This window comes from Arvicanthis niloticus, chromosome 25, assembly GCF_011762505.2.
Source record: "Arvicanthis niloticus isolate mArvNil1 chromosome 25, mArvNil1.pat.X, whole genome shotgun sequence".
NCBI classification, from domain to species: Eukaryota; Metazoa; Chordata; class Mammalia; order Rodentia; family Muridae; genus Arvicanthis; species Arvicanthis niloticus.
Window position 1 is genome coordinate 34,045,839 of NC_133433.1, and position 21,079 is coordinate 34,066,917.

General features: G+C 40.2%; 1 protein-coding gene across 7 annotated transcripts in view; it reads right to left on the bottom strand.

Moving 5' to 3' along the window:
* C25H8orf34 (chromosome 25 C8orf34 homolog) overlaps window positions 1-21,079 on the bottom strand; it is a 394,450-nt gene that overhangs the window by 139,314 nt on the left and 234,057 nt on the right. For 5 of the 7 annotated variants that reach the window (XM_076924364.1, XM_076924362.1, XM_076924360.1 and 2 more), the window contains one exon: window positions 5,149-5,284. In XM_076924364.1, coding sequence (XP_076780479.1) covers window positions 5,149-5,284 — 136 coding nt within the window. The remainder of the gene's footprint in view (window positions 1-5,148; window positions 5,285-21,079) is intronic. The other 2 variants (XM_076924363.1, XM_076924361.1) reach the window with 1 other exon arrangement.

Sequence of the window (21,079 nt, forward strand, 5' to 3'; positions counted from 1 at the left end):
AATCCAGTTGCTCAGAGATATTTACCACTAACTCTGAAAGCATATTTTTTTTCCCTCTCCTCTTTTTCAGTTTCCCTTCTATGTACTGGCCAAAACATAAATCTGCTTACTTTGACATTCTAGTTTTTGTTGTTGTTGTTGTTTGTCTTTCTTTCTTTCTTTCTTTCTTTCTTTCTTTCTTTCTTTCTTTCTTTCCCTTTCTTTCTCTCTGTCCTTTCTTTTTCTTTATGTTCATTGCTCCTTTATTCATAATAACTAGAAAGTTACAACCTAGATGTCCCTCAATAGGAGACTGAATAAAGAAAATGTATTACATTTACAGAATGGAGTATTACTCAGCTATTTAAAAAAATAAAAACTCATAATATTTTCAGGTAAAGGACTGGAACTAGGAAAAAAAATCATCTTGATTGAAGTAGTCCAGACCCAGGAAGACAAATATAGTATGTATTTGCTTATGTGTGGATCTTGGCTGTTAAGTCAATGTTAACGAAGTTACAATTCACAGAACCACTGAGGGTAGGCATAGGGTAAGGGACTAGGGAGGCAGCTAGCGTTAGGAAAGGGAAATGAAATAGTTACAGTTGATTGTAAATGGAAGGATAAAGATGAGACAGGAAGGGAAATCAGAGAGGAAAGAGACAGCTAAAGTAATGGCTGTTTGAGGGGTATTATGAAACACAGTAGAGTAGAAGTTTTTAAATATATATACATTTATTGAACATACATATGTATGTATATACATATATACATACACAAATAAAATCAGCAAATAATGGGACAGACAGAGCCCCAGTTGGACAGTTCTTTTCACCAAATGAAGTTTTCAGTACTGGAGTTGGATTACATCTAACAAACTTGTTGGCCAAGGAAGTCCCATGGAATTCCCAGACAACCCAGGCTATTGCCAAGACTATAGTCTCTGCTTACCACAAAGCCACAGCAAGTCCTCTTTGCTGAAAACAACACCTACACAACTCACTGAACATAGAGAAATCAGGTCAGTGCCTACACAGAGCTTTTACTCCTAAGTCCTAGTGTCTTTGATACAGGAAAGTACTTGCCAATCTACCAAAAGAGAAGCATAAATGGCAAGCCAGCTGCAAACCCTTTCTTTAATTTAAAATGGTGTCCTACCTGCTAGGCAATGGTAATACAATGCTTGAGTAACCAAGCAATGTCTGATTTGAGTTAAGGCCCACGCCAGGTATGAACCCATCCATACCTGTCACTGCTTTATAACCAAAAATCCCGAGTGTATATAGCCTAGAGACATAGGGTAAAAACTAAATACTACTGTTCTAAAAAAAGGAAAATGACATTCTGCATTCTGCTATACTCATAGATCAATTCCTTGTTCAATCATCATCAGAGAAACATGGTAACAAATACAGAGACCCACAGCGAGACATTATGCAAGGAATAAGATACCTTAGAACACACAGCCTCAAATAGAATGTCTCCATCAAATCCCTTCCCTCAGGGTTCCAGGAACCTCCATGTAAGAGAAAGCAGAAAGAACCTAAGAGCCAGAAGGGATGGAGAACACCAGGAGAACAATGGCCCTCTAAATTAACTGAGCAAAGCTCACATGAACTCAAAAAGACTGAAGTAGCAAGTGTGAATACTGTAGGGGTCTGCACCAAGTCCTCTGTGTACATAGTATGCCTTCCAGTTTGGTGAGTTTATGGGATGCCTGAGTATGTGATCAAGTGAGTTTCTGTTTCTTGTGCCTTGTCTTGGGCTGTTTTCCTTCTGTTTGTTTTGCTCAGTTTTGATCCATTAGTTTTTGTTTTATCTTTATCTCTTTTTTTTGTCTGTTTTATTTTATTATTATTCCCTAGAAGCCTGTTCTTTTCCAATGAAAGGTAGAATGTGAGTGAATCCAGATCAGAGGGGAGGGGAGGAGCTGGGAGAAGCAGAGTGAAGAGAAACTGTAAATGGGATGCTTTATGCAAGGGGAACAAAATCTATTTTCAATAAATTTCAAAAGAAAGCAAGAAAGAAAGGGGGGAAAGGAAGAGGAAGAAAGATGATACATAAGAATGCTTCTGGATGCTACAAAGTTTCAGCTGGAAAAAGAAAGAATACTACAAAAATTCAGAAAAAAAGGAAACTGCATCTAAAATTAAGTGCTTTTCTCAGTGATAAATACTATTTTAACAAGTTACTTGATCAACTTGTACCTCATTGTCTTCATCTATGAAGATGAGACAATAATATTAACTCAGAATTTCCTGAAAAATACAAGTTAAGATGTATGATGGCCTTATACAATTATATAATGGATAATGTGGGTGCAAAAATATAACTATTGAGACACACAAAAGACAGAAATCTCCCAGTCTTTAGCAATTGGACCCTGACTGCTTGGAACCTGAACCAGTAGTTTGTGCTACTTCTGGGAACAGAAGAAAGAGGTTGGTCTGGATGTGTGGGGTGGGAACTCCAGAAAGGAGCCAGTCTGCTTCTCATCCTTGACAACCAGTTCTGTGTTGGCTAGACACTGAAAATGTCACTTCTATGTGCTGGCCAGAGGACAGAAACACTAAAACTGTTTAAAGGAACTGCTTCATGTTCTGATTTCTTGTCTTTAATCTTTATTCTCTTTTTCCATGAGCCCAACAGCCTGGGAGCTGCATATGATCATATATTTTCCTAGCCCCTGAGAGTGTGCCCAGAACTCCAGCCCAGACCAAACACCATGGTAGAGGTATCATGAAGACATTCTTGGTGGGACAACTGAACTGACCAGGTCACCCCAGCACATCTCAAGCTGGTAAAACATTATTAACCCTTAAATACAACGGTCAGTGGTTAGAAAACACAAATTAAATGTTTGTCTTTTATGTCAAACATTGTAAAAGGTTCATTTTTTTATAATAACAAACTTAAATCTTTTTATCTCCCCAACTTTGTAAACCCTTTTTGCAAATGCTTTAATTCCCATGCCTTGTTAAACTTATTTTCACAAAGTCCTTCCTGAATTCTCAGATTTTAAGTGTCTTAATTTTTCTTCATTATTTTATTTTATTATTATTTTTTTTTTAGTGCTGATTCTTTTAAGACTAACAAATCACAGAAGACTATGAGGTGAGACCCTAGCCAACAGAGGAACATTAGCATAAAAAGCACTTGAACTTCCTTTCTGTGTGTGCTTGGTATTTGGTCTTCTGCCTCTGTGAGTAGCACACACATGTAAGAAGTAAACCTTATTATTTCTTGTTGGGATTTCTTTCTAAGAAACTCTGACTTTACTTCCAATGATGGCAGTACTTTCTAGGAACCCACCCTGTTATGCATGAGTTTCTCTTGCCGCCTTTCTATTATGCTCTCTCCTGTAATAAAATTCTTTTCTGAAACTCACCTAACATGTCTGTGAAATGTGTTCTGTCACCTTGGGAGATGAAGAATCCAGAAGCCATTGCCACAAGCTGGCTTTAGAGGACAAGAAATGCCTTAGATCCTAGTACACCCCACCCCTAAGTGTGCTCACTTGAGGCAAGAAGGTGTCTGTCTCAAGGACTTCCTGTCCTCTTCCAGTTCCAAATGCCTTATACAAACAATTAGGTTCTAACCCCTACTTACTTACTTGCTGTTGAGTCCTGAATGGAGACATTTACTATCTAAGAAGATAGTGAGGTGTCTACTTCTTACTTTCCCACAGAGGACCCCACACAAAAGACTCCTGAGGTAAGACTGAATAAGTTCTTAACTGTTATAATAGGTTCTCCATTTCTTCTCAGGAGGCAGCTCTCTTTGAGAATTCACCCTCTATGTTCCTGTCTCTCAAGCAGCACATATCGTTATTAAAATGCTTGTATTGATTCTGGCCTTCTAAGTACTTCCATCTGCGTTCTGTTCCTGACACATCAATTACCAAATATTATTTGGTAGAGTGTTTCTGTGATTCCAATCCATTTCTATCATTTTGAAAGTGGAGTGATAAAGAGTTAAGTGTGTGCTTGGTGTTTTCTCAGCTTAATCTTTAATAGTTTGGCAAGATATTTGGACAGGCATTCTAAGTATACCCAACAGGCCTATAATTGTTATGAAAAGTTGTTGCATCAACTCAATCTAGTCAAACTGTACTTATACAAACATACTACAAAGTTTAAAACAAAATGCCAAAGACCACTTCCGTAGATGACCTATAATGACAGAAAGGTCATTTATATAAAAAATTAATTGTTTTCTTCACTGTGCTAATAAAAACATTAAACCAAGCACTCCATGCCCCAGGCAATGTCGCCACTCCTGTTTGCACTGTAATACCTTTGCTCTTTTGCTTGATGTCTTCAAACAACTTCCCCTGAGTTCCTGAAGGTTTTCCTTTAGGTTGTTCTAAGCCAGTGACAATTAAAATAAAAATTCCGAAGGAGTAAAAAGCAAAGAGGAAAAGCTACAAGAATGAGATTTGATTTTCCTACCCTCACCCTTTCCTTATTTCCATGCAACTAATCCCCTCTCACAGAGCACAATAGGCCAGCCAGACAGAAAGGAGAGGTAAAATTGGCCAGCTACTACATTGTCCTTGCTAATCTGAGCCATTTACATAAGGGTTTGGAGGCTTGTTTTATCATTTAAACAGACTTAAAAGCCCTTTGCCAATGAGATTTAGTTCCTACAAAAGAATGAATTGGTGCTATTTGGTGCATTGCCTCTAGCCCAGAACTGACTTGGCAGTAACCAAGCTGCTTCTTGGGCCACATGCAGTGTTGGCCAAGATTGCTTCCAGCTGCCAAACTGGGAAGCCTCAAGCTGATTAAATTCTTACCGGGAGGTGAACAGGATGAGGCTAGGCTAAAAACTCAATCATACCAGGATTTGAACTATACCTGAGCAAACTCTTTTTAGAAAAATGTTTTAATGGCGGCTCTGAATGTTCAGAAATTGCTGAATCGTCTCTGAAAAGAGAAATGAAGAGCAGGCACGAAGGAACCACAGAGACTAAAAGACTCAACACAATCTCAAGCTGTGAAGATCAAATCTAAACGCTTTGATTCATTGTTGGTCAAAGTAGCCATGCCTAGAAGGGTAAACTGCAAGACTAACTCAATGTCAGAACCAAAGAAATTAGGAAGATTGTGTTCTTGCCCTCTTTGCATCAGAATCTTAGGTATACCACACACCAAGTACAAGTTTTACCTGGCACACCTTGAACAGATGTTCAGTGTGACTTTGGCCTGTGGCTCGGCAGGGTGAGTAGGACGACCTTGGTTAAATTTGCTCCCCGAAAGTACCAGGGTGGTTACACCCTCCATCCTTAAGTCATCCAGATCTTCTGCAACAACACAAACAGTGACAGAGAGAATTAACTCCTGTTGAATTCAACAAAGAACAATGTTTAGGATACCTATCAATAATCTGTGAAATAAACCATTTTTTATATTCTTTCAAAAAACCAACCAAGCAAACAACAACCAAACTTCACATGTAAATTATATTTTCCAATTTTCTCTAGTGTACTTGTGTCAACTACAGTTATAGAGCCTGGCACATCTACCTACAGATTGAGGGGTTTGTCCACTCAGATAAAGCCAAATTTTGCCTATACCTGAGAATCAGGATCTGGCAGTGTGAAGCAACATTAGGCTTATTTCTTCCTCTTCCTCTTCCTCTTCCTCTTCCTCTTCCTCTTCTTCATCTTTCTCTTCCTCCTCCTCCTCCTCCCCCTCTCCTCCTCCTCTTCCCCCTCCTCCTCCTCCTCCCCCTCTCCTCCTCCTCTTCCCCCTCCTCCTCCTCCCCCTCTCCTCTTCCTCCTCCTCCTCCCCTCCTCCTCCTCCTCCTCCTCCTCCTCCTCCTCCTCCTCCTCCTCCTCCTCCTCCTCCTCCTCCTCCTCCTCCTCCTCCTCCTCCTCCTCCTCCTCCTCCTCCTCCTCCTCCTCCTCTTCTTCTTCTTCTTCTTCTTCTTCTTCTTCTTCTTCTTCTTCTTCTTCTTTTCTTCTTGGTTTTTCAAGACAGAGTTTCTCTGTGTAGCCCTGGCTGTCCTGGAACTCACTCTGTTTGCCAGGCTGGCCTTCAACTCACAGAAATCTGCCTGTCTCTATCCTGAGTGCTGGGAATAAAGGCATGTTCCAACACCACCAGGCAACATTGGTTTTTTTTTTTTTTTTTTTTTTTTTTTTTTTAAATAGAGATACATACTTTAAGTGTTGGCATCAGCAAGGACCACAAAGATTAGGTCCAAAGTAGATACCCAAAATGGCTACATTACTAGCAATGTCTTTAACAGAATGACCAGGTAAACAGAAGCCCAAGTTCAGCATCCCCAGTTATCTCCTGAATTATAGGGAGGGGAGTTCTGTTCATTGGGTAAGAAAATCTTATAATTTCTTGTAAGAAACCTTAATCCTCCAGGAATCTCCCTTGATTCACCCTCCAAAGGTCAACAAACTTGGCAAGTTCCCAGTAATTTTGAGCCACCTCTGTCTGTTCAAAGACCCCCACCTCTTGCTTTTCTGCCATTTTCCTTCTCCCCCCAACTCCCATCCCAAGAGAGAGCCTTGACAGTTTGATAAACAATACATTTTTGTTTCTATCCATGGAGTGGTCTAGTTCAGTGGTTTCATTGCACCTTCACTTACAACAAACATGCATAACTGTCTTGGTAGCAACAGAAATGATTTTGTGGCTTTTGGAGTTATACTGTTGGAAAGATTTATTTTACAACCAGTTTGACAAATTAATCCAAGTTTAAAATAAACATAGCATCAAAATGCTTTGTGAATACATAACTCTAACTCTAGACCCTTAGATTAGTGCAGCTCTGCCTTTCTCTCTCTCTCTCTCTCTCTCTCTCTCTCTCTCTCTCTCTCTCTCTCTCTCTCCTCTTTGTGGTTAATACTTGCAACTGGCCCTGTAAGGGCCCAGAAAAGGCTGAGACCCCTGCTCAAGTCCCAGGAACTGGCACTCACCCCAAATGACCACAGAAGCTGGGCACTTGATGCAATCAAAGCAAGAGGCTTTTACTGGGAACCAATACTGGGACTCTGACCAGTACCTCTGCAAGAGGGAAGGAGAGAGAGAGCCCAGAATGTCAAAATACACAGGTTTATAAAGACAAAAGCCACAGGCTAGGAGGAGGCTGATGAATGGGAGCTTCCTAGGTGGGAATGCTGGGAAATTGAAGAGTGAGAATGTTACAGGCAGGGATGGCTCTCTTATCAACACATACACAGATGGAAGGCTGAGGAGTTCCATCCAGCCTTGGAGCCCTTCCCTGGGAGTTCATGAGTTCATGGTCCCATGTTATTCTGAGATACTGGTTAATTAATTTTTTTTATAGTCCAAGTATAGAGAGTAAGTACCTGTAGAGTGTTCAGCAGATGAAGTTAAAAATACATGGGACCACCCGAGCCTATTAGTGTTAACATTCTGTCTAAACTTCACCCCCACAGTTACCTGGCAACAGCCAGGTAGGCCTGGTCCACTATAAAAAGGACTACTTGCCCCCTCCTCTCTCTCTCTTGATCTCTTGCTATTGTAAGAACCAAATGTAAGAATTTCAGATCTCAGCTTGAACTTAAAATTAAAAGACCCTTAAATTTGAGACAAATATTAACTGCCCTGAGACACATCCCCGGAAGAGCACATTCCAAAGACTCAGGCATTCCAGGAAGACCCAAGTTAGGAGTTTATTAGCCCTTAACACAGTAAAACCTGGGTAAATAGAAGCTACTTAAACTGACCTTCTTTTGAAGATAAGATGTAAACTTAAGTTACTTAGCAATAAGGCCTCGGAGGGAAAACTGAGTTTGGGAACTTTGGGAACGGCTGTTAAAGTCAGCCCTTGTAGTTATTAAGAGGTAAAATTGCCTGTATGAGCCCTGTTAATATGGTATAAATACTGCCCCCAATTTTGGCTCAGGGTTCTTCTTGTCTTTATACAGGAGAACCCCAGTACCAGCTATTATCAACTCATCAATAAACCTCATGTTATTACAGCAAGTCCTGTCCGTGAGTTCTCTGGGGGAGTGCATCCCTTGGTTTTGGATACTTAAATCCAACACTCTCTCTTGCCTCTTGCTTCTCCCGGTCCCCTCACCCCTTCCCCCTTCCCCCTTCCTCCTTCCCCCTTCCCCCTTCCCTTCCCCCCTGTCCAAGTGCTCATGGACAGCCTCTACTCTACTTCCCTTCTCTCCTCTCCTCTCCTCTCCTCCTCTCCTCTCCTCTCCTCTCCTCTCCTCTCCTCTCCTCTCCTCTCCTCTCCTCCCCTCCCCTCCCCTCCCCTCCCCTCCCCTCCCCTCCCCTCCCCTCCCCCCTCCCCTCCCCTCCTCTCTCTCTCTCTCTCTCTCTCTCTCTCTCTCTCTCTCTCTCTCTCTCTCTGCCTCTCTCTGCCTCTACTATCCTCTTAACCCCTGAATAAACTCTATTCTATACTATACCAGTGTGTGGCTGGTCCCTCGGGGGAAGAGATGCCCCGACATGGCATGGGCCTGCTGAGACATCCCCTTCCCCCATACCTTAACACACATGCACTGAACATACTCTCTTTATCTCTTTATCTTTTTATAAACACATCATTGCTGACTACCATCTACCTTGACCACACACTGTCTCCTGTCTACTGCCTATCAACATTGGAGACTAAGTCCTTTTCTCCCCTCTAGATCATCGGCCCTCACCCCTCTCTCCCAAATGGGAGGGACCTTTCAAGGTAATTCTTGTGACCCTACAGCTGCTAAACTAGAGGAACTCTCTCTTTGGGTCCACCTGTCTCATCTCAAGTCTTTCATACCTCCACCTAAAATCCACTCTTCTTCATACAGGTCAACGCTAATAGAACCATGCTCTGTTAAGTTCCAGAAGATGTCGAGATCACACACCTTGTCCCTAATCCCAGAAAATTAGAGTCCACTCCTGCAGCCAAACTCAACCTCACTGGATTAAACATGGGTTTCTTGTCCTCCCCCTGCTGCTTGTTTTCATCCAGGTTAGCCCTTACATCTGGAGATTTGAGGTTCAAGACCCCCCCCCCCCCCCCCCCCCCCCCAGATAACAAACAATCTTTCCAAACAGAGTCAGGAAACTGATCCACAGCCGGATGCCAAGAAGCAATCCAAATTGTTATCATCCTTATATTCCATCTAAATATTATGTTCTTTATACTTGCTTTCTCTTTGACCAGATAAAAGATTATTGTAGAAACTGGCCAGATGATTATGGAGGCTGCCTATACTGGTCTTGTCAGATACATATGCTAGGATCACAGACTAACCATTTCTTCTATAAACACCGCAAGACTCTCTTTTCTACATACAAGACCCATGGGATTCCAGCTGTGGTGCTTCAGAACTGATGGGGGCTAGATGTCCTGACAGCTAAAGAAGGTGTTCTCTGCAGGTTCCTTCAAGAAGAATGCTGTTTTTAGGGAATGTGATACCTCCAGTTCTGAGATTTTTAAAAACCCCATATGGAAGTTGATACTTCCTTTTGTAACACTGTTTCTAGTCATCCTCCTGGTGTTATTATTTCTAATCAAACTATTAGTCAGTTCCTGTTACAGGATTACCAGCTTCTGTCTACAGAGGAACATGATTCACACATCTACCAAGTGGACCCCAATGGTGAAAGCCAGCTATAACCCAAAATGGACTATACCCCTACATAGCAGGAAGTAGTTTAAGAAACATGGCATCCTGACTCCCCTTTCACCATCAGCTTCCCCTCCCTTCTTTTCTTCTCTTTATAAGAAAAAGGGAGGTATGTTGGTATCAGGCTCCAAACCCAGTGACATCCCATCTACTCTACCCCCACATCATTGCCAAGGCAACCACCATACATTCACAGAATCCACCTGGCTACTTCCCACCTTTACCTGCAAGAGGCTACATCATCACCCATATAAATAGGCAGAGCCCCCTGACGTCTCCCTCTTCTTCCTCTTCTTCTTCTTCCATCTTCTTGTCCCCACCTTTGCCCTATCTCCTGAATAAACCTTACTTGGAACCTTTCGGTCTGGTGTGGTCTGCCCTGAGCCTAGTGTGAACAACAACAATTAGCCCCTAAGCAGCCATTGGAAACATTATCTCTAACAAACAAACATGAAAAAAGTGAAATTAACTGGACAAGGAAATATCTTTTTGCAAAAAGGGTAAACTGGGCTAGCAAGCACATCAGGACATGAAGTTCACTTTAGTTCTTCAGTTTTTTTTTTCCCCAACACTGGTGGCTCAAGGCTGCTTTTTCCCTTCATTTGGGGACTGACCACAGAGTCATTCCCAGCTGGCTAATTTTTAAATAACCAGTGTAAGTTAAATAATGGAAAGTGAGGTAGAAGGAGAAGAGAACAGTTGTTCCAGGCTAGAATGTTGGTGAGGGGAGCTTTTAGTTCACAAGTTTTACCAGGTGAGAAAGATTAAAGATTTAAATTCCTTTGCATAAAACTTTACAAGGTGAGAAGATTTAAGGAATGTTGGCCTTTGGTGGGCTACTAACCTTTGATGTTAGAAAGTATTTCTCACACAGGATGGCTTCAAGCATTACTGGAAACAAACCCAAAACACTCTTCCCAGGATCCATTGCAACTGTACTGTGGGCAACATACAACTAGTCTTATTTGTTTATCCAGTATCTCTGTGACTGCTGTCACAGAGTCTAACTCACATGTGACCCATCTCACAGACCACTTATTTATACACCCGGATAGTTAACATTCTGTCTAAACTCCACCCCCACAGTTACCTGGCAACAGCCAGATATGTTCCACCCCATAGTTACCTGGCAACAGCTAGGTAGGCCTCACCCACTATAAAGGAGGCTGCTTGCCCCCTCCTCCCTCACTTGCTCCTTTCTTGCTTTCTTGATTTCTTGCTTCCTTGCTCTTCCCTCTCCCTCCCCCATTCCTTTTCTCCCTCTCTCCACGTGCTCATGGCTGCTCTCTCTCTCTCTCTCTCTCTCTCTCTCTCTCTCTCTCTCTCTCTCTCTTTTTCTCTCTTCCTTTCTCTGCCTCTACTGTCCTCTTACCTGCCCCATACCCTGAATAAACGTTTATCTATTTTATACTATACTGTCGTGTGGCTTGTCCCTGGTTGGGAAGAGATGCCTTGGCATGGATCTGTTAAGACATTCCCTTTCCCCCAGACCTCACCACAACCACATAGAACATATTCTTCTCTCTTTATCTTTTTTTATAAACACATCACCAATTCCCTGCAATGTAAAACCAACTTCCTCTCTACCTTCCTGAAAAGAGATCTTAAAAGAGTCTCTTTTTGTCTTTGTCTCTCAGGCCTGAAGTTCTCCTTTCAGTCTTACTGTGCCCAACAAAGTTAATGAACTTTTGTCTGAGAAGGATGATACATCTTTGCATGTCTTTAAAACCCACCCATCTCTCTACTATCTAATTTATGTGGGAATAAAATATTTAAGAGGTAAGTCTAGCTGTATTGCCTCCAGAAACGTTTCCTCCCTTTGTATCTCCACCACAAGGATTTCCTGTCATACCAGGGATACTGCCCTTCTCCATTATCAGACATTTTTAATTCTTCAGTGCCAATATCTTTGGGGATTCTCCCCAAGGTATTTTGCCTTTTGGTGAGTCAGGTTTACCAGAGATTTTTGCAATGCCAATAAACCAAAAAACGCTAGTGCTAGATCAGGTCTTGTGTTGGTCCAGACCTACTGAATCTTAAAAAGATAAAAATGCAGCTATGCTCAGTACTGTGGATTTAACCACACGTTCCAAAAGGGAACATGAAATTCACAAGGTTATTTTCTCCTTCTCCTTCTCCTTCTCCTTCTCCTTCTCCTTCTCCTTCTCCTTCTCCTTCTCCTTCTCCTTCTCCTTCTCCTTCTCCTTCTCCTTCTCCTTCTCCTTCTCCTTCTCCTTCTCCTTCCTTCTCCTTCTCCTTCTCCTTCTCCTTCTCCTTCCTTCTCCTTCTCTTCTCCTTCTCCTTCTCCTTCTCCTTCTCCTTCTCCTCCTCCTCCTCCTCCTCCTCCTCCTCCTCCTCCTCCTCCTCCTCCTCCTCCTCCTCCTCCTCCTTCTTCTCCTCCTCCTTCTTCTCCTCCTCTTCTTCTTCTTCTTCTCTTCTTCTTCTTCTCTTCTTCTTCTTCTTCTTCTTCTTCTTCTTCTTCTTCTTCTTCTTCTTCTTCTTCTTCTTCTTCTTCTTCTTCTTCTCCTCCTCCTCCTCCTCCTCCTCCTCCTCCTCCTCCTCCTCCTCCTCCTCCTCCTCTTCTTCTTCTTCTTCTTCTTCTTCTTCTTCTTCTTCTTCTTCTTCTTTTCTTTTTTCAGACCTACCTGAGAATACCATCCAATATCACTCATATAAAGATTCTTACTTCAGTTGTTTTACAAATTTAAATTTTTTATACTGGGCATTATATTAAGCATAAGTAATAAATTATCCTTCGTAGTGCTGCTTGGCCACAATGTCGTGGGTTATGGCCGTCAATGGCCCCAAATGGTGCCTTTCATTCTAAAATCTTTAGAGATTTAGAAAACTTCATAGTGCCAAGCAAATGGTAAGAAATCTTATCTCTGTCTCTATAACTGTCCCTCTCTGTTGAGGTTTGGTCTTTTGCTACGCATTGTAATACTAAATATTGGCCCCCAAGGTCTAATTGTCCCAGACACGAGAATCTGCAAGTACCCAAGTGAGGATAAGTTATTTTGCTACCCAAATTATTCCTGATTGGTGAATAAAGATGCCTATAGTTAACAGCTAGGCAGAAAAGAGATTTGTGGGTTTTTTTTGAGTTCCTGGGCTTGGGGTCTGAGGAGACAATGACAAGGAGGAAAGAGAAGAAGATGGAGAGAGGAGAGACACCATGGATTAACTGAGTTATGAATACATGACCACAAGGGCTGGCCAATTGTAGTAAAAGAATAGCCCAGATAGAACATAGAAAGTAATAATTTGGGGTTATTGGTAGGAAATTAGTTTCTAATAGCTTAGAGGGTAGATATCTTCCAGGCTCTAATGCTTATTAAGGCTTATTATAAATATAAAGCTTGTATATCTTTTATATGGGAACTGAATGATCAATGGCAGGCTAGAAACCCCAATTTGAGATCAAATAGTTACTATAACACCTCTCTGTCTACCCTGAACTATATCTTAGTTCCTGTTAATTGATGAAAATCTATTTCATTCAAAAACCAAAACATTCTGTTTTGGGATTGGAACTAGAATTGAAAACTACTATCTCATTCTCCTGGAGACTGACTTCTGTGCTTTGGTCCTGAAGTTAATGTCCCTTCTCCCTAGGCCAAATTCCCAACTACCCCACGTTGACTTTCTTTACTCTGCACCATTCAGCCTAAATGGTCAAGTCTGACTGCTACCTTCCAACCACTGTATTTTTCTCTTTGCTTCTAATTCAAAGCCAATCAAATAAGGTCAAATATGAGAGAGCACAGTATCCTGTTAGGCCCAAAGCAAGTATTGGAAGCAAATCCTCTTGGTGCTCCACAAAGAAGCACCCCTACAATATACTTATTCTAACAGTCAAAAAAGAAATGTTCCATATTGCCAATATGAGATAGTTCAAGACTATAAAATCATTATGAATTCTTAATCATAACAAATCATTATGAATTATGATTATAGAATCATTAATGAAGGCACTCTACAAATAGTTCTTGTGGCCATAGCTCCTTCTCTATCTTTTCTTATTTGCCTGCACAAACATCTCATTTAACTATCCCCAGGCTCTCCTCCCTCACATGGCAAGCTCAATCATGTGATACATACCTACACCAGTACCCCTTTCGAAACTCAGCCATGCTTCTTCCTCTCCTTGTTTCTCTAAACCAGAAAATACACCTCACAGTTTCTTTGAGGTATTGGATTATGTTTTCAACCCATTTCCTATTATTTCTGTCTCTCCCTTGTCATTCAACTTCCTGTTTGCTTTATAGCTAGGAATTCAATTAAAATGGAGAAAGCTTTCCAAATGGGAAGCACTGTATTCACTTTGGACTCAATTCTAGAGTCTGGGTCCCTTTCCTCTAAAAACACATCACAAACAGCCTGATTTCATTGTGCTATCTATGGAATTAGTAAATATTTCTACTGATTTTAAATATGCTTTCCACATTATTCATTCTACTTCTTCCATTTGGGAGGGTTGGCAGGGTTTCAACTTGTAAGGTGTCTCTCAGAATTAATAACACCTAACCCTAAAATCACTACATAGAAGGCAACCCTCCTCCACTGTAGGAGACACCAAAAATAAGATCCAATTATTGACTTAGGAATCCACAAGCTAATAGAAAAGCTAAATTTTAAGCCATACACCTTTTCTTTCATGTTGACTCTCCATTTAACCTTAATCCTTATTAACCTGAAGCAAGATAGATTACCAGAAGGGAGTCATCTTATATCAAAATTGGCTTACAAAGGAAGGGAAATTATTTTATGTAAGGTTGGAAAAGCTTAAAATCCTAGCAATGCTTCATGATCAACTCCACTCCATCACATTGAAATGAGGATTTCTCTCTTCTTAGAGATGCCCATGAAGTCACTCAGTCTTGCCATATATGTTCTCCCTTACCTCAAGAGCCAAGGGAGCTTTGTCTTCAAGCATTCATTACCTTCTCTTTGAGTCCATCTGACTCCCTTGAAAATCACTTACCCTTCAAAATTGCTTCTATTTTAACAATCCCCTTTCCTTAACAATGAGAAATTACACATCTTAATCTCAGTAGGTTATTGGGGGTCCCTGGGATACCCCTCTGTACATGAATTCATTTGTGTATGCTTTCTCTTGTAAATCTGTCTATTGTTTGGGGCAGAAGAAAAAAAAAAGACTTATGGGGACATAGGAAGAGAAAAAATTTCCTCCAGAATTTGAGAGAAACAAAAACATTTTCTGTAAAGGCTGCTGATAAAGAGTTCATGTTCTTCTCATATATAAACATTTTATGTTATAGAAGCAATAAAGCAGGCTTAACTCCTAAATGAATATGACATTGGGTAGAATTTCATTCTTTCTTGCAGACGTCTCTGAGAATCTCAAAGAAAGTTGGCTTTATTTTTAGGAAAGATATTTTACCTTCCGGCATCCTTGTGAGACAGACTTCACCTTATCAGGTGTAATCCTGTCAGGTATCCAGAGGAAAAACACTATGTGATCTCAGTTAGGGTTCGTTTGTTTTTAATTAATTAATTTGTATTGAATTTATTTGCCCCCCCGTTCTCTCTCTCTCTGGCTCTCTCTCTCTCTATATCTCTGGCTCTGTCTCTCTCTCTGGTGTGTGTGTGTGTGTGTGTGTGTGTGTGTGTGTGTGTGTGTCTTTGTGTCTCTGTTTGTATTTATGTACAGCAAGCCCCCTGGAGGTTAAAGCAGAACTTGCCAGAGTCAGCTCTCATCCTTCCACCATGTTGTTCCTTCAGATCAAACTCAGGTTGTCTCTCGATTGGTCAAGCTAACACATTGATAATTATGTTGGTCTAGATTTGTTGTGTGTTAAGTCATTGTAGAGTTCTTCTGAGAGCTAGCACCTCTTTTTGCCCTTGGCTCAATGCAATAGGTAAGACAGAAAGGCATCCTGTATCTTAATGGAAAAGCTTCCTGGCTTTGTAAGTTTGGTCCCTATGTTCTGTGTTTCTGAAGTTGCTCTTTCAGCCTGGATTGGAAAGATGTTCTGGGTTCTGAAGCACCCTAAGTATGCCTTTCATTGTGTTTGGCTTTGGGCTTTGGCATCCAAGTTCAATTCTGCTACATTCTCATTATCTTATTACATGATCACAATGAAAATACAACAAACTGTTGCTAAAATATATTAGGGGAGGACTGACTATAAAGACAAACGTGAAGTCCCTAGATAGAAAGTATCTGGATCTCTAGGCTTTAACCAAATTCTGCAAGGCAGGAGTGTTCAGAAGAGGAGGCTGTAAGACAATATACAAGTGGACAATGCTTAAAAGATGGGTGACATTCCAGCACTGACCCACAACGTCCTCAGCAACTGGCCTCAAACATTCAGGATTTGTTTAATAAATCAAATATTAAACTGGTTTTTCTCCTTTTTCTCCCATTTCCAACACATGCTGCACTAAAGAGATAGGCAGAGTCGCCTCCTTTAACAAAACACTACACTTTCCTCAAAATTCATGCCTCCCTCACCCACCTGTAGCCCAGTGTAGTCCCTATGACATATGGTAAGGTTCAGCTGTCCTTTGTGATCAGCAATCAATGATTTTCCGTTCTTCCTTTCTTAGCCTTCTTCCTCAGATGCTGGCTGGAACCTTGGCCTTTTCTGATTCTTGGGCTCCCTGACTCTTTCTCTAAGCTCCTTCATCACTGTGTACCTTCTTGTCTGTTGTGTGTCTAATCTCTATGCCACTTTCTCTTCGAATATTCTTCTCTTGGCAGCTGCTGAGAGTGATAGCTTGCCTGCCAAGGTGTAGGCTGGGGTGGAGAGTTGCATTTTAAATGCTAACAAAATTGTCCTCGAGTTTTTATTTGAGTCAATTCTTAATTTCTCTTTGTTAATAAGACCAAAAAGCCCAAGCAGAGATTTCGTTTCTCTTGTAACAAAAATTGCTACTTTGATTTTAGTAATTTGCTAATTATTTGAAAAGCTGATCCTTACTTGTATTGACTCAGGGAAACTGGTTTTTGAAGGAATGGTTTTCTTGTGCTTATCTATAGACACAGGAAAAATAAAATACTGGCGAGGACCATAGATCCTGGCAAGGTCTATACCTGAGACTCATACCAACATATGGTACTGAATCACAGTAAGGGGTTTACAAAGGCGAAACCCACGGCTATGCATTTCCCATCTTCATCTAATCAGAGACAATTAGCATACATCCTGACGGATTTGTGCTTCTTATATATGTATCTCCTGCCTATGTGTGATCAAGCACACATTTGTAGGGACAATTTTGGTTTCTTTTAAAAACACAGAAATATTATAAAAATACATTTTAAAAATTTTAATCCCATGTGTGGGAATATGGAACTGCTTTGGGCTGATTGCAGTAGCTGACTATGATTGGTCTCATGCTCTTTCAGAAGCACTGTTTTGCCAGCTGCGGATGGTTTCTCCAACTGCATGACATTTGGAATTCTGGGAACTCTTCAGAGGAAATATAAATGCTAGAGCCTGATGGGCAGGTTGGTGGTTGGTGATTGATGCAGGGTTGGTGGTTGGTGACTGATGCAGGGTTGGTGGTTGGTGACTGATGCAGGGTTGGTGGTTGGTGACTGATGCAGGGTTGGTGGTTGGTGACTGATGCAGGGTTGGTGGTTGGTGACTGATAGTTCAGGAACATTGGTTGTTGTTTGTTAGTAGTCATGATCAAACAAGAAACAAAAGGCAAGAAATTAGATTCAGGGATCTCTCTCTCTTTCTCTCTTTGTCTCCACCCCCTCTGTCCTCCATTCTCTCCTATCTAGTGATAGAGGATGAAACCAGTGGGAGTAGTGGAGGGATAAAGGATGGGAAAGATAAGAGCCCTCAAAGTAGCAAAGACAGTTTACACACATCCTTCACAGCTGGGGCAACCAAGCTTGTTTATAGAAGTGAAAACATACAGTTTGTTAATCTTACATAGCTACAGCCCCCAAATTCTGTGAAGTTATCTTATCCTTGGAAAAGTGGGGCTTACAGGTTAGAGCTGCTATTTGTTTTATAGATCACTTAAGCACAATAATTTACACTTAAAACATAATATTAGGCATCACAAAGCCCGAGTCATCAGTGTGTGTATTAACTCTGAGGCCTATAAGACAGAAGTAGCTAGATGGGAAAAACATATTAGAAAGCAGAGTAGGTCAACACAATAGGAAGACTAACTAAAGGACTGAAGGTGAAATCTGAGCAGGCTCCTCCACAGTCTACCTCTCAGAGAGACCTGAAGAAAGTCCCTTTCACACAGGCTGTCTACAAGATACCTGCATAGATGACCCCAGAGAGACTGGGGAAGTGTTGAGAATGGAGCTATAGACCAGATGGCCATAGAAACCCTACAGTTTGCATCCCAGCATTACCTCAAGCAGGAACACTTCGTTGACTTACCTTTCACCATAAGAAAAGAGGACCACATATATGAATGTTGTATTTTAAACTTTTGAAAAGACACTAGCCTCTTCTTTCTGACAGAAATCCCAATGGACTGATGTTTAAAGGTGGCTTATAAAACTATGAAACGTCTTCCAAGTTCCAAGAATGCTACTGAGAAGAACGAAACTAATTCACTACTGAAGGCGTGGGCATTGTATCTTTATTCACTGGCAAATAACCAAGAACTAATCAAGCAAAATAGTGTTTTGATGTCAGAAAATAACATCTGCTTAGATAAAATAATCCCAGGGCTTTCATTTCAGTCAAGTGTAATCCATGAAATAATTACAGCTGTTTGAACTAGACAGGCTGGGAGACGAGTGAATTTTCACATCTGTTTCAAGGAACTTTATAGAAAAATTGAAAACCTTTCAAGTGTAAGTCTCTTCACAGTGATTCATTGATGAGTTGAAGAATCATATGGTGGTTTTCCCTGCATTAGAATTGGTTTGTTGATTTATATCAATAAAACTGATTCATTCAAATGTTTTGAACAGATGTTATATATTCAGAGTGAATTATTAAAATTAAAGCAAGCATTAAAAAACATCAGAGATTAGACAAGACCAAATATAATATGTATAAAATATTTCTGTTATGTGAGCCAGTTACATTTCCAAAAAAGGAAGAGGAGAATCACTCATAATTCAATTTGCTGGCACAAACCATGATAGAGACAAGGGCAATGGCTGGGGAGACAAAGAGGAGCTGTGAGCAACTGAGGTGTCTGCATTCGCATAGGTATACTTTAAATAGGACTTCACATTTGTCTCTGTGCATCAGAGTAGTATGACTTCAATTTCACAAAAAAAGAAGTTTATAAAACAACAAGGCCCATAAAACATTAGAAAAGATTGGTAGTGAACAGAAATCACAGGTTTCAAGTTTTAGACTAATCGTAGGCTAATGAATGTGAAATGGATTTTATTTGAGAAATAAGTTTTGTGGGATTTTAATGATGTATTCAGCCTTTCCATTTTAGTGCTATAGAAGGAAACAGATTCCAAAATACTTAATTTCCTCGGCTCTATGAATCAATAAGCAAAAGAAAAAGATTTAGCTGATAAGATAAAGGAAATATTTATATTGATTGAATATATACATATACTGTCTATGTTAACTGCAAAAATGCTAGAAATATACTAACACTTTTAGCTACCAATCCTTGTATGATTGCTAGAAATGGAAATGTCTATAGTCCAACCTAATTTTTATAAGGTCGTATAGGCTGGAATTGGTTTGTTTAGATTGCAAGTGAATCACAAGCCTCGGTTTAATTGACCTGATCATTAGATAAATTGTGAAGGTTCTTCATTTAGTCAGAAAAAAAAAAAAAAAAAGTAAGACATCTGGGAATAGTTTTCTTCTTCCAATCAGGAAGAAAATGCTGGTTCTTCTAACAAACTCAAACCTAAACACTATTCAAAGCAGGGTTTCTGCATTAGAAAAAAAAAAAATCATCATTTTCCTTAACTTTCAGCAACCACAAGTTCAAGAGATTATGTTGTATACACTAAAAGGTTGGCTGGTGTCTCCTGAAATATTGATTACTTTCTGAAAGTCTGACAAGTAATTTTACAAACTGTGTAAACTTCTCTACAATAAGAGTACTGGCATGTGGATTTAGCTCAGCACAGGAAACATGAGCTAGCTGCCCTTTTCTAATGGAAAACACAGTTATTGCCCCCATTCAAGTCATGATATGTTATAAGCAACACAAAAACTTAAAGACAGAGATCCGAACCATGGATCATGGAGGGGGCACTTTAGGTGAAGGACTAAGGAGGAAGAAATGGAGGGTGAGGAACATTAGGAAAATGCTCAAAGTTCAGACACAAGGCAAGGATTACAGGCAGTCATGAGGACTGATCTGTCAATCAAACTTAAATGAATTATGTACATTACCAAATCTTTATAAGACAGCAGGTAAAATGTATTACAATTTATTTTCTTTTCTATTGATGTGATAAGACACCATGATCAAGGTAACTTAAAGAACTCAATATTTGATGGGGTTTGCAGTTTCAGAAGGCGAGTTCCTGACCACCATGATAAGAAGTATGGCAGCAGGTAGGCAGGCATGGTGCTGGGAAGAAGGTGCAAACTTACAGCTTGGGACAAAACAACAACAATGAAGCAGCGATGGCTAACTCGAAAAGGGCTTAGATGGAAAGCACAAGGCCAGACCCCAGTGATGTGCCTCCTCCAACAATGGCACACTTCCCGAATCTTCCCAAACAACTTCTAAGTGGGGAGCAAGTAAGCATTCAAATATATGAGCCTATGAGGGTCATTTTCAATTAAATCACATAATTGAAAAGTAAGAATTATGTTAATTATCAAAACTTCATAAAACAGCAGGAAAAATGTATTATAATTAAAAATAAAATTCTTGTAAAAATGTTACAAAAAATTATTTTAGTTAAAATGTTTTAGTTAAAATGTGTTTGTCTAATTTAAGTTTTCTTAGGATTACTTCCTTTGGTTAAATGGTTCATATAATGATTATCTCTCAATAATCTCTGTTTTGAGAAAGTATGTTTCATTTCTACGAGGGGAAATAATCACTGGTACTATTAAAAAGCATTATTTTGTTCAAAACATCATCTATGCCACTATAGACACCAGATACAATTAACTGAATTTAGATTCAACTAAGACACCCTAGAGAAATGTCTGTCAGAGTATGTTCTAAGAGGATTAACAAACTGAAAGAAGACCTAGTCTAAAGGGGAGGGGCAAGATCTCACTCTCTGTGGACCTGGGGGAAGATAGAACATGAAGAGAATGTCAACACTCCCTTCTTCTATATTTCCCAGGGTCAGTTGCAGCCATAGCTTCTCTTTCCTGGTACATCATGACCTGAACAGAATTATTTTGTGGTACTCCTTTGCTCCATCCAATGTGCTATGTCCTCTAAAACCAGTAGTCACTCTAAATTTTTATTCCCATAAGCTTCTTTTTCCCTTTCTGGCATTTTATCATAGAGATGTAAAAATAACTAGTACAGAAAATTGGTATCAGACAAGTGGTGTCCTTGCTGTGACTAAACCTGAGT